Below are 12107 nucleotides of genomic sequence, written 5' to 3' on the forward strand. Positions count from 1 at the left end.
GCTTACCGTGAGGCCCGCAGACATGGATGTCACAGCTGCCCATTATAGCTGTGCTATCCTCAAATTCTGGTGTAACCTGCAGCCTTGCTTTAAAACTAATTACAGTAGCGTACCGCTAATGTAGAGGCATGCAAGATTCAGAATCGGATATCATGTGGTTTCCCTAATAACACTTGAAGGAAATGAAATGAGCATCTATCAAGAATAAGCTTAGGAAGAGCCAGCTGGCACCAAAAATTCCTTAAACCTTGGGTCCTAGGACAAAATAGTTGACACACCAGAACCAGCTCACCTCATGGGAATGGAGGACCTAAAAAAGTGAATACATTAAAAAATGACTGAGTAATGTAACTAGAATGAGAGGTACAGAGTAAAATTACAAAGACAGACCCATTTTGGATAGTTCCTTTAAAGTCTTTTGTCAGTAACAGTGAAATGGTTGTTTCATTTTCATAAGTGAAAGATTTCCAAGCATGCCACATTTTTCATTAAAAAATCCATTATGGGCCTTTTACTGTTCAGACAGTAAGAATACCTTCAAATCTCTCTTGGGCATGCAGTCACACATGGCTCCGGTGTAAAATAACAGGGAATATTGTTAGGAGGCAGTGAAGCCCACTGCGGGAAGAGCCTTCAGTTACAGTCGGGGGATGGAGCAATGCATTTTTCTAGTATAGAGACAATAAGTCGAGATATGCTCAGTGTCACCTTGGGGAAAAATAAGTCATCTTGATTGCATTTTCTAGGCTTGTGTCTTATTCCACAAAATCATGTCTCCTCCTCAGCCAAAGCCTTAGATTCTGAACGGATTTTTTTTTCCCCTTACTCTTTAATTCAGTTCACCCTTAAAATGTTCACTAGATGGTGGTTACTTTCCAGATTTCCCCAACTAAAAGGTTTGAAACTAAGTCTGTTGGTCTCTTGAAGATTTTTATTGCACCAAGGATTATGCAGGTACAGTGCGGCAGAGATTCAGGAGCAGTGCGGAAAGGCAGGGGCAGCAGTTGCGAATCATAAGCGTTTCCTACAATGATAAAAGCTGTCGAGGGAGGCTCTAGGGAGCTCTTCACTGGCACTTCAGAGCTTGAGCAGCAGGCAATAGGTTGGCTCAAAAGCTGCTGTGGGTTTTGAATCAGTTCGTTTTTCTTATCTGTGGTCTGAAAGCAATGTGAGAATCAGATCCAGAGAGACACTAGACCCTTCGATGTTTCTTGGGCTGCCCTATTCACTAGGTTTGTGAGTTTAAAGGAGCCTTCAGACTGCTACGGGCTGGAGAAGCAAATCTTTATTCCTGGCCAGGTTTTTGACACCCTCACGGATGCTGAGTAACACTTTCCCTGAAATGGCCTCCTCCAGGGAGGAGCCAGGGCTACCCAAGGCTGACGTGGAGCTGTCGGAGGCACAGGATTAACAGGTTTTGCAGAAGAGCACTTTAAGCTTTTTCAACATTATCCCATACTGCTCTGCTGCTAGAATCAACCCTCAAATCTAACCTCTAGATGTATTTATCAGTCTTAAAGATGGAGATCTGGAAGAACAAAGGAGTGGGGGTTTCAGGTATCTTGCCACCCTTAGCTAATGAAAGAGCATTCTTCCTCCCATCCCCAAAGCAAAGAGCACCCGTGAGGATCTGTAGTGACAAGAGAGATGTCCTCTCTGGGCAACTTCAGAGTCAACAGAACAGATCTTTTTCACGGTGCATGGTGCAAGCTGCCTGGAGGACCTGTTCCCCGGGGGTGATCCAACTTTAGACACCTTAGGTTGGCCTTCCCATCCCAACGTGACTCCACGGTCTCTGCAGCTGAAGAGGTCACACACTCCTCACCTCGCTGTCCTGCAGCCGGGGAAGCAGCACGCAGGCAGTTCGACTCATTTACCCAGGAAATCTGCGGGAGAGGCATGAGGCAAACTCACACCCCAACCCACCCACCCACCCATTTCGGTGGCACAGCCAGGGTATCTCTCCTCTGCTAAAACCTCCATCGTAGGCTTTCCATCACTTGAAACCTGTGTACACTGAACAGCATCTGATCACAGGCCAAAGCTTGAAATGTGGATAAAATTTTAAGTTTTATTACGACAAACCATATACTTATGCAGCTGTTATTCCAGCTCCTCCATAGTCATTAATACTGGCCGTGATCCTTTCATCAGAGGTTTCCAAGATGCGCAAAAAGGCAAGAAAGGTGGGAAGACCAGCTGTTTCACGGGGTGGAGGCTGAAGAAAGGTGAAGTAACTTGCACATATTGTCTAAGCAAATTACCTGCAGAATGGCGTGGAGTGCCGTGATGCTCTGAGCAGAAGCATGGAGGCAGCAGATCACTGCGTCACATCATCCAGATCCGCTTCTCCCGGCACCCTCAGCTTACCCTCACAAGACCACGCGAAATGCTCATACGTAGCTTAAAAATCCTCAGGCCACAATCAGTCAGGCCCTTCAGAAAAGTTGGGGGGCTAAGAGCATGGAAGGAATGAAGGTAGTCAAGAAGATCCCTGAAGGAGGGTGAGAGCCGTGGCAGGAGCTGGGAGGGGAGAAGGAAACAGCAGAGACAGCGGGAGCCACTGGCTGATGCTGCTGAAGTGTCATCTTAATTATCCCTGGCAAAAGAACAGTGATTAACATCAATGACTGTGGACAACCTTTATGTAATTACTCATTAACATTTCTAAAATTGCACCTAGCTGCTACAGCAATACATGCTTTATAGATTCATCATGTTGAAGTCCAGAAAGAATCATTAGATCGTCTATGCAGACCTCTGCATATTGCCAGCCACTATTACACTGCAGAAATTAGCACCGGAGGCGGCTCGGCAGCTTATGCTTGGCTTTCACGTACTTTCCAGAAAGGGCATCCGGGGATACCAAGCGATGGACAATCTGCCCCATCCCTTGAGATGTTGTTCTAAATTGAGATCGCTCCCCTGCCCCATCCCCACGTTAAAATCCTTGCTAGCTGCCTTTCATTTTTGTTTATGGAAATGGTACCCACAGCCCAGCAGGGCTGGATGGGGACAGGAATTCTCCATCCCCATCTCCTCTGTGCAGGAAAGGGGGGGCAGCCGAATTAGAGGCTTCTGCATTGTCCATCCATGCTCCCTCTTCAGACACGAGTCCCACCTGCCAAAAGCTACTCTTGGCCAAGAACATTAACAGAAGTCCTGTGAATAATAATTTCAAATAATGGATTAATTAGAGGAAATTCTGATCTGCTTGAAAATGTCCTGCAAGCAGTAAAATGGAGCTAAGCCTTCCAGCTACACAATTCATTGCAAGCCACTGGCTCTGCTGGGTTTTACAAGAGGAAAAGGGCATCATTCTTCTCATCTACTGATTTTAAAGACCAGTCCCAGTTAGACTTAAGTCAGCAAAACCTGGTTTTTTTTCCAAAAGGAAGCTGAAAACCAAATTTTGGTAGTAGCTTGTGATCAGAGAAAGACCACTAGATGACCACTCTGACCACCCACATGTTGCAAGTGATCCCATTTCCCTGCAGGCACTTCCATTTCCACACAGGGAGAGCCCCAGGACTTCAGTTAAATTAAAGCTTTTCAGTCCTCCGAGTAAGAACAAGGCAGGAAATACCTTCTGGGTCCCCCGCCCTTGCAGAGGACTTTTTGGAGGAGACATTACACAACGCTTCTGTCCTCAAGGCAAGAAAAATAAAGCAAAAAGTCCCAGAAAAGACAAAACCACCTCATCTCAGCTGGGACAACCCCAGCCCACCATAGATGTGATCCTGATTGCATGAGTATTAGTGAAAAATTAAAAAATCCCTATCACAGTTGCTGAGTAACTCCAGGAGTAATGCACAGTTGGTATTTAACTCTGGCCAGACGTGAACGAGCATTTTGGGGGCAGAAGGACTGTAATTTTGCCACTACACACAACACCCAAGGGAGACTAAGGTCCCTTGGGCACTTCATCCCTTCCACTAGTTGTCCTGCGTTGCTGTTCATGGGATTCAAACAACCGACCAAGAAGCACCCTGCACCTCACAGGAATGATGTATGGCTCAAGAATTAAAAAATATGGTTTCTGCTTTCACAGCCGAAGCACCATGAGGTTATCCTGGCACCCACAGCATATGCAAGGGGAAAGTTGGGAAAGAAAGAAGGGCATCTACGCTGAGATTCACTGCCCTGGGGGATTGCTGGTGCCCAAGGTGGCACCTGGGGAACCAACTCTTAGTGTAGCTCCCCAGCAGGGAAATCAGAGCTGGGAACAGAAATCAGAGCTGGAAACAGAAATCAGAGCTGGGAAGGATTCGTGGGACCGAAGCAGCCGCTCACAATCACACAGGGACCAGCAGGCACGCAACCCTCCCACTCGTGGCCCTGCTGCTGCCAGCCTGGCAGGGGTCTAAGAGGAGGAGGAGGAGGAGGAGGAGGAGCAAGAGGAGGAGGAGGAGCAAGAGGAGGAGGGAGCATGGGACAGACAGGGTCTTACTGAGAACTGGAGAAAAAGCTGCCTTTAATCCCTTAGTTTTGGATGAGCCTAACAGTTTGGACTTCAGAAATAATCAATAGTCTCTCTGCTAGTGAAGTATTTCATTCCCAGCAGTTTCATGGAGAGTGTGAGGGGGATTATATATTTATGGTTTCCCATTTGGAAGACTTTTAGCAGGTTTACCTCAAACATATGGATCCTATTTGGTTCCTTTGTTTTAGCACTTAATGCTTATGAAATTGCCAGTTAATGACATCCATGCCTAAACCATGTTGCTTTTTAAAGTAAAATGTCTACCAAAGGTCCACGTTCATACTTACCACTTCTCAAGTACAGCAATGAAAGTTTTAAGAGGCTTGTTACCTACTGCGTCTGGGGGAGGGAGCCGATCGAATAATGAATTTACAAACAGGGGGTCAGATTAAAGCCTTGCTAGCCCTGCCCGCGCTGGGTCTTAGGGCAAAGCACCCCCACCAACACTAACGGGGCACCCCAGGGCTGGGTGTGGGGGTACCCTGGGGATGGGTGCAGGGAAGCTGGGGTGGGGGTGCAGGCTGGGAGCGTGAGGACCCTGGGGCAGGGCAAGGGGTACCGGGGTCGGGTGTAGGGGGACCCCAGGGCCACGCTCAGCCGGAGAGAGCACGTCCCCTCCATCCCCAGGGCAGCCTCTGGGGCTGCGGGAGGTAACGGGGCCCCTTTGGCGCTGCCCGGCTGGGGCAGGGCGGGGCGGGGCAGGGCGGGGCCGGGCGGGGCAGGGCGGGGCGCGGAGCGTGTCGCACACGTTAGCGGGCTCCGCTAATCACCCTGCGCCTTTGATTGCGCTGCACGTGGGGACGAGCCTCCTCACTTCAAAAGAGCGTGGGAAATCCCGATTAAAAGGCTTTTCTCCCCCGTTGGGACCGGCACCTTCTTTGAAGCCCTTCCAAGCGACAGTGCAAACGCACCCACCGCCAAAGGACCGTATCTATATTTTAAGTGACTTTAATTTCTCTTTGCCCCCCTCTTGCTCTCTTCCCCCCCCTCCTCTCCTTTCAGTTTTGGAAACACCTGGTAAGTTGTAAAATGATTTACGAAGTGAAAGTGTTAAATGAGGCCACCAGCTGTAAGACTGACAGAGCTTTATGAGTTTTATTAGGTGCCCTATTATGGAAAATAAACTTTAATCCGTCCATAAAAACAGAATCTGAAAAACATATTTGCCCTTGTAGTCTGGAACACTGAAGGTATTCTTGTGAGACGCTGGGCTTTAAAGAGATTAATTTTATTGAGACAGACACAATACACCGGTAGGACTGATACAGAGTCTGTGAATAGTTGCCTGTACCCCGCAAGGCTATTTTTTCACAGGACTGAGACACTTCTGGACACACACCTCTTGGGCATACAGTAAATTTCTGGCTCGGTGGTGCACATCTGCCTGTTTAATTAGCGGCTATGAAATTGGAAATTAATGGCCGAAGGAGGATCTTTTTCGGGGGTGGGTGGGTGATCTCAGGTAGCTCTTGATTTTTTTATTATTATTATTCTATTTATTGTTAATATTTTTTTTTAAGATAACGACGTGTCCTCCAGACTGATGTGTTTTAGATATTTTAAGGTGCAAGCAAGAGGTAAATCCCGCTGGAAGCGAGTAACTCGGACGCGCCGCCGGGTTTAGGGCAGAGGAGCCGCCGCGGCCCTGCGCGGGCGTTGCGCGGCCCTGCGCGGGCGTTCACCCACGAAGATGCAGCCGCAGCCAGCGGCGTAGAAAATCGCAGAGCGGCTACCGCCTTGATTTTTCTGTCGCCTTAAAATCTCTACGACCTGTGGCCGAGAGGAAATCGTTTACAAATTTAAATCCGAGCCTCAGGCGTGATTGTTTCCGTGCGAGGGGGGGGAGGTATCGATCGTGCCCAAATCAAGTTTATCCCGATCAAGTTTTTTTGACGTATGGGATCTATCCAGATTTATGATTTACCCCGTGAAGGTGTGCGATTTACGGCCAATCCCACCGGTGCGCTAATAACTAGCCGCGTTGCCTCTAAATGCCCCCTCCAGCCGGCACCACCCGAAACTCTCCGTGACGGACAAGACTTTTCCTTCGTGTAATCCCACGCCATAACCTCATGCATCCACCAGCCTGTGTTTCACGGGCCGGGTTTTTGTAGAAGCCGTTCAGAGGGGCCATGCTACTCTCATGCGAAAGGTTAACGCGGGTTTGTAAAAAAAAAAAATAAAATAAAAAAATTTTTTTTTTGTTTTTGTTTTTTAAAGGCGTATGGGAGTGGGAACGCTCCGTATTTCAGAACTCCTCATCCTCCGGGGCTCTACGGGGGAGTGCCGGCAGCCGGGATGCGGGGGGCCGGGGTCCGCACCCGGCGGCGGGGACCCTCAGGCTCCGGCGAGTCCCTCCGCCCCCCTGCGCGGTTCTACCGCGGGAGCGGGAGCCGTAATTCATTAGCGGGGATGAATTGCCAGACGTGGCCCCGAGCTGGTGGGGATGAGCCAGTGATTATATTTAAATTCGCTATAATTGATTTGAGGAAGAGCTGCGGTGACAAGGATGAATTGATCTGCAAATTTATTGGCGAGATAAATCCCGCAGTTATCAAAAAGCCGCCGCTTCGCTGCCGGGGCGGCCGTCGGGGGGGGGGGGGGGTCCCGTCCTCGGTACCGGGGAGGGCGTGGGGACACCCCCCGTTCCCTCGCAAGCCGAGCCGCCCGTGGAAACCAACGCTGCTCCCGCGTTTCTCCTACACCCTGGCTCCGGCTTCGCAGCCCCGCGGGGGGAGAGGGGATCCTGTTGCTGCCCGGGCTCCCCCCCCCACAAAGCCCCGGGTTCCCCAGAGCATCGCACGGCAGAGGACCCCCCCCCCCGCTCCCCCAGTACCTGGGTGGGACAGGCAGCTCTGCTGTCCCGGGATGGGTGGGTGGGTGGGTGAAGAGCCGTCTTGATTTTTTCCCCTGTACCGAGACCCCCCCTCTCGGGAAGATCCACGCCGATGTCAGATATTGCACGGCGGCTGCGGTACCGGGACCCCCCCCCGGCCCGGGGGAGCCCAGCATCATCCCCCCACCACCACCACCACCGCACAGAGCGCTCATATATCTCAAGTACAAAACGCCGTTTATTTTCCACCCCATCGCGCAGGTGGGAGGGCCTGGGGAATAATTTAGCATGCATAAGTAGAGGTAATTTTTTTTTTTTATAAATACAATATACAAAAATAAAGACAGTATTGAGATTTCCAGCAGTTTTAACGTTCATGACATAAACAGTTTTCCCGATATATAGTAAGAACAAAACATTTCCGATATTCAGCGAAAGGAACGCGCTTCCAGGGGGCAGGGATGGGGGGGGGGAGAGGGGGCTCAAGTTTTGTCTGATTTTTCAGTCAATAATAACACTGTATTCGCCGTCAATCCTCTTCCCCGGCATGCGGAGGCTCCTCTTCTCCATCCCCCTCCAAGCAGGGAGAAATCAAAACACGGGGAGAGGGGGGGGAGCGGGGCCGGTGCCCACCAAGAGCGGTGGGGCTCCCCCCCCCCCGGCAGGACGGGCAGAGCCCGGGGCTGGAGGGAGCGGGACGTGCTGGGGGGGGCTCACTGGGGCTGCCCCGGGGCTCCGTGCCGGCCCCGGGGCTGCGTGTCCTCCTCGTCCGCCTCGGAGCAGTCGGAGGAATGGTAAGGGCAGCATCGCCCGGCCGCCGCCACCGCCTCCTCTTCCTCTTCTTCCTCTTCCTCGTCCTCGGGCTCGCTGTCGGGCAGTTCCCGCATCCTCCTCCCGCTGCTCTTCTCCGGGGGGGGCAGCAGCAGGTCCTCATCCCCCTTGTCCTCCCCGCCGCCCCCCTTCTGCTTCTCGGCCTCCTGCGCCGCTTGCTCCTTCGCCTTCTTGCTGCGCTTCCACTTCATGCGCCGGTTCTGGAACCAAATCTTCACCTGAGGGAGACGGGGGGGACACACACACCACCTCATCCCACCGCCCCTCGACGGCAGCATCCCCCCACCCACGTCTGCCCCTGTCTCCCGTGGGGTCCGTGGGGACGGGACTCACCTGCGTCTCGGTGAGCATCAGCGACGTGGCCACCTCGAAGCGCTTGGGCCGGGAGAGATACTTGTTGAGCTTGAACTGGTGCTCCAGTTCCAGCAGCTGCTGGCTGGTGAAGGCCGTGCGGGGCCGGCGGCACTTCCCCAGCAGGTTGGACTGCGCCTGGGCTGGGAAAGGAGAGGAGCGGCGGGGTGAGCCCGGAGCCGCCCCACCGCGGCCGGGCATCCCCCGGGATCGGGGTGGGAAGGGGGGAAAGACGGGGGGAGATTGAAGTGAGGAGGGACGGTGATCCACCGGAGCACGGACCGAGGGAGGGATCTCCTCCAGCACCCCCCCTTCGGGCTCCGGGGCTTCTCGGCTTGAACAGTGTCAGGGGATCCCCCAGAGGGACCAAAAAAAAAAAAATTAAATTAAATTAAATCTTTTAAATAAAGAAAAAATATGTCTCTTGATTTCCCAAGAGCCTAACAAACGCGAGACAATAAAACGGAGCCAGGGATCGCGGCGAAGGGGTACCGGGCTCTCCGGGGAGCAGCAATTTGCTCCATTTAATGCTTCAGTTAAACCTGCCGCGCTCCCAACCCGTCCATACCCGTTTAATTAACGGGATTGCAGGCAGGAACCCCTCCAGCGGGCCGGGACCAGCTCCGCACCGCTCCGCACCGCAGGCCGGCAGCGCCGGGCACCGGCCGCCCGTCAGGGCGTAAATCAGCAGCGAGGGCTGGGAAACCGTCTTTGCAGAGGGAAAAAAAAAAACCCCACAACAACAACTTAAAAAAATCGGCGTGTTTTCCGCATTCAGAAATCATAATTAATATCAAGGATTGTATATTAAAAAAAAATAAATCAAGACCCGGCGATGGGCAAGGGGGAGGGCGCCGAGGGGGACACCGAGTCCCTTTGCCGGGCCCGGACACCCGCGGGGATGCGACCCGGCAGCGCTACTGCCCATTTCTCAAAGTATTTTGGTGCTTTGGCTTATTTGGTTTAGAAAAATAAATAAATTTTAAAAAAAGCCATACGAAGGGGCGGCTCTCGCACCCCGGCCGCGTTTGGAGGCGGCTCGCTAAAGCGGCCAGAGAGAGAAAAGGCCAGTGTCCACTGCCGGGCGGCAGCGCCGAGGAGATTTTTCTCACTGCGGTGCGATTTTCCGAGGCTCCATTCTCGTTTCTCTCCGGTTATTTATTTCCCCCCCTGCACCTTGTTTGAGAGGCAGGGCTCTGACAGCTCTCCTAATTTTTTTTTTTTTTTTTCCTGAATGTTCCAGTCTAAGCAACACCAATTCAAGAGAAAACAATGGACTTTTTTGTCTGCGAATGTGTGTGCAGAGTACGAGAAGGGGAAGAAAAAAAAAAAAAAAAATCGCAATTCTTTTCCTGGCATGATTTTCGTAAAACTACACCTCCGGTATTGTTAAATCGGCCATTCCCACAGAGAGCTCACACCTCCGAAAATGATCTGTGCCTAAAACAGATGCACGCAAGGTCCCCATCGCCGTGAGGCCTAGTACTCAGCAACGCGCCTTCGCTGGGACTTCAGGATTCTCTGGTTTAATGCAGCATTTTCAGCCTTCCCTGGTCCCAGACCTAAACCCTTCTGACTCTTATTTATTTCATGTCTATTCGTTATCCCCAGGGAACGCGGAACCCCGAATTTTTGGCTAAGCCCAGATCCTCACTACACCCATTTGCCCAGAGGAGCCTGCCGTAATTACGATAAGCCCGTATCCGAGAAAAGGGAAATAAAATTAAGAACGGTGGCTGAGAGACGGGACCTGCCAGCCCGTTTTTGAGGGGGTACATCAAGGCGGGGTTTTTTGGGGGGGAGACCCCGAGGACTCTTGCTGTCCCCACCCCCCGTGTCCCCTCCCCGGCGGCTTTTGCACCCCGTGGACGGCGGGAAAGGGCGTTTGCAACGGGGGGGGAAGCGATTTCCCACCTTCCTATTTAACCTGCCGTGAAAAAAAACCCGGGCTTTTCGGGGCTCCCCAAGGGCCGGGCATGGCGAGGCGACCCATTGCCGATCGCCGTCTCCTCCTTCTAATCAAACTTAAATTTCAAAAAACAATTTAAAAAAAGAAAAAGTCGCCTCCGGTTTAGAGCGGCAGCCTACCCACGCGGGGGCAGGGAGGGGGGGTTTCATCTCTCCAGGCAGGAGACGGGTCCCGGTAAGTCGTCGTGTGTGTCCCCCCCCCCGGGACAGGGGCCGGCGGGAGGCAAATACTCACAGTTGAAGTCGGGCATCTTGGGCAGGATCATGCCGGCGGTGGAGGCCCGCAGCCACTGGTCCAGCTGGAAGGTGCCGGCGCTGAGCTTGATGGGGTCGGCGGCGGGGTGCGAGGGGTGCGCTCCCTGCACTTGCGAGTAGGAGTAGGAGAGGGCCGGGTGCTGCCCCCCCAGCGCCGAGTACCCGTACACGGGATGCCCGTAGAGGGCCGCCTGCGCCGGCATGCCCGGCCCGCCGGGCGCCGCGGGGTGCAGTCCCAGGGCCATGCCGGCCGCCGAGGCGTGGTGATGCGGGTGGGCGCCGGCGCCGGTAGCGGGCAGAAAGCCGGGTTTGGGGACCAGGGCGCAGTGGGCGGCCAGGAGGCGAGGCGGAGAGGGGCTGTCGGTGCGCAGGCAGTCGGCGGGGCCGCCGGCGGGATGCTCGGAGGAGGATGAAGAGGACGAGGAGGAGGACGAGGAGGAGGAGGAGGACGAAGACGGGGGGCTACCGCTCCCGCTGCTGCTACTGCCGCTGCCGCCCAGCGAGGTGACCAGGGCCAGCGGCGCGCTCTGCCCCGCCGCCGCCGCCACCGCCGCCTTGGGGGGGTCGACAGCCAGCAGCGCGTCGATGCGGAAATTTTTGGATTTTTCCATGGGAGCGCTGGCGGGCTGGGGCGGGGGGGAACCGCGGCGCGTCGGGCGGCCCCGGGCCGGCCGCGTCTCCCGGCGGCGGCGGCGGCGGCGGCGGGCGGCAGTGCGGACCCGCTCCGCGGCGCGCCCCTTCAAGGGCCGCAGGCGGCTCCCATTGGGCCGGCGCCGCTGCGGCCTCGCCCGCCATTGGCCCCGCCGCCCACCTGTCACGGCGGAGCGGGGGGCGGCCCGCCCCCTTCCACTCCGCCTCCCCCCTCTGTTCTCTCCCCCCCCCCCCCTCCACGCACACCCGGGGACTCCGGGCCGCGGGTGGAACGGGAGGGGAGAGCCCGGTGTGAGGACGGAGAACCGGCTGCCCCTCCGCGGGGAGAGCCCGGCCGGCGTGGGTCCCGGCGGTGTACTCAATGAGAGCGTTCCACCATTCCTGCGCACGGCAAATATTTGCCATAAACGCGCCGCCGACCGCTTTTTAACGAGTCGGAAAGAATAAACACCTGTGGGTCAGGGAGTCAAGCCTGCCACCAAGCCCCGGTGTTGTCAACAGTGTTATTAGACCTGCTTATCTAACGCAAACAGGCCCGAACAGAAAAGGGAAAGAGGGGGGCGAGGGGTCACTCCTTCACCAGGGTCCCGTTTCCCCCGGGGGGGGACCCCCGCAAAGGCGGTGTGAACGGAAGGTCAGGCCGCGGCACGGAGCGCTGCCACGGGAAACACGCTCCCCCCCCTTCCCGGGAGAGGCCGCTTCGCCCCCGGGGGGCGGCTGGGCTGTGCCCCC

The 12107-nt window shown here is 54.5% G+C and overlaps 1 protein-coding gene across 1 annotated transcript; it reads right to left on the reverse strand.

The window, feature by feature from the left end:
• Window positions 1-8032: 8032 nt before the first annotated feature.
• On the reverse strand, window positions 8033-11519 carry MNX1 (motor neuron and pancreas homeobox 1). Its single transcript, XM_075022446.1, is given in 4 exon segments — window positions 8033-8368; window positions 8484-8644; window positions 10705-11353; window positions 11355-11519. Coding segments are annotated over 4 exon segments (1311 nt in total).
• Between the last annotated feature and the right edge of the window lie 588 nt (window positions 11520-12107).

Source organism: Buteo buteo, chromosome 2, assembly GCF_964188355.1.
Source record: "Buteo buteo chromosome 2, bButBut1.hap1.1, whole genome shotgun sequence".
NCBI lineage: Eukaryota > Metazoa > Chordata > Aves > Accipitriformes > Accipitridae > Buteo > Buteo buteo.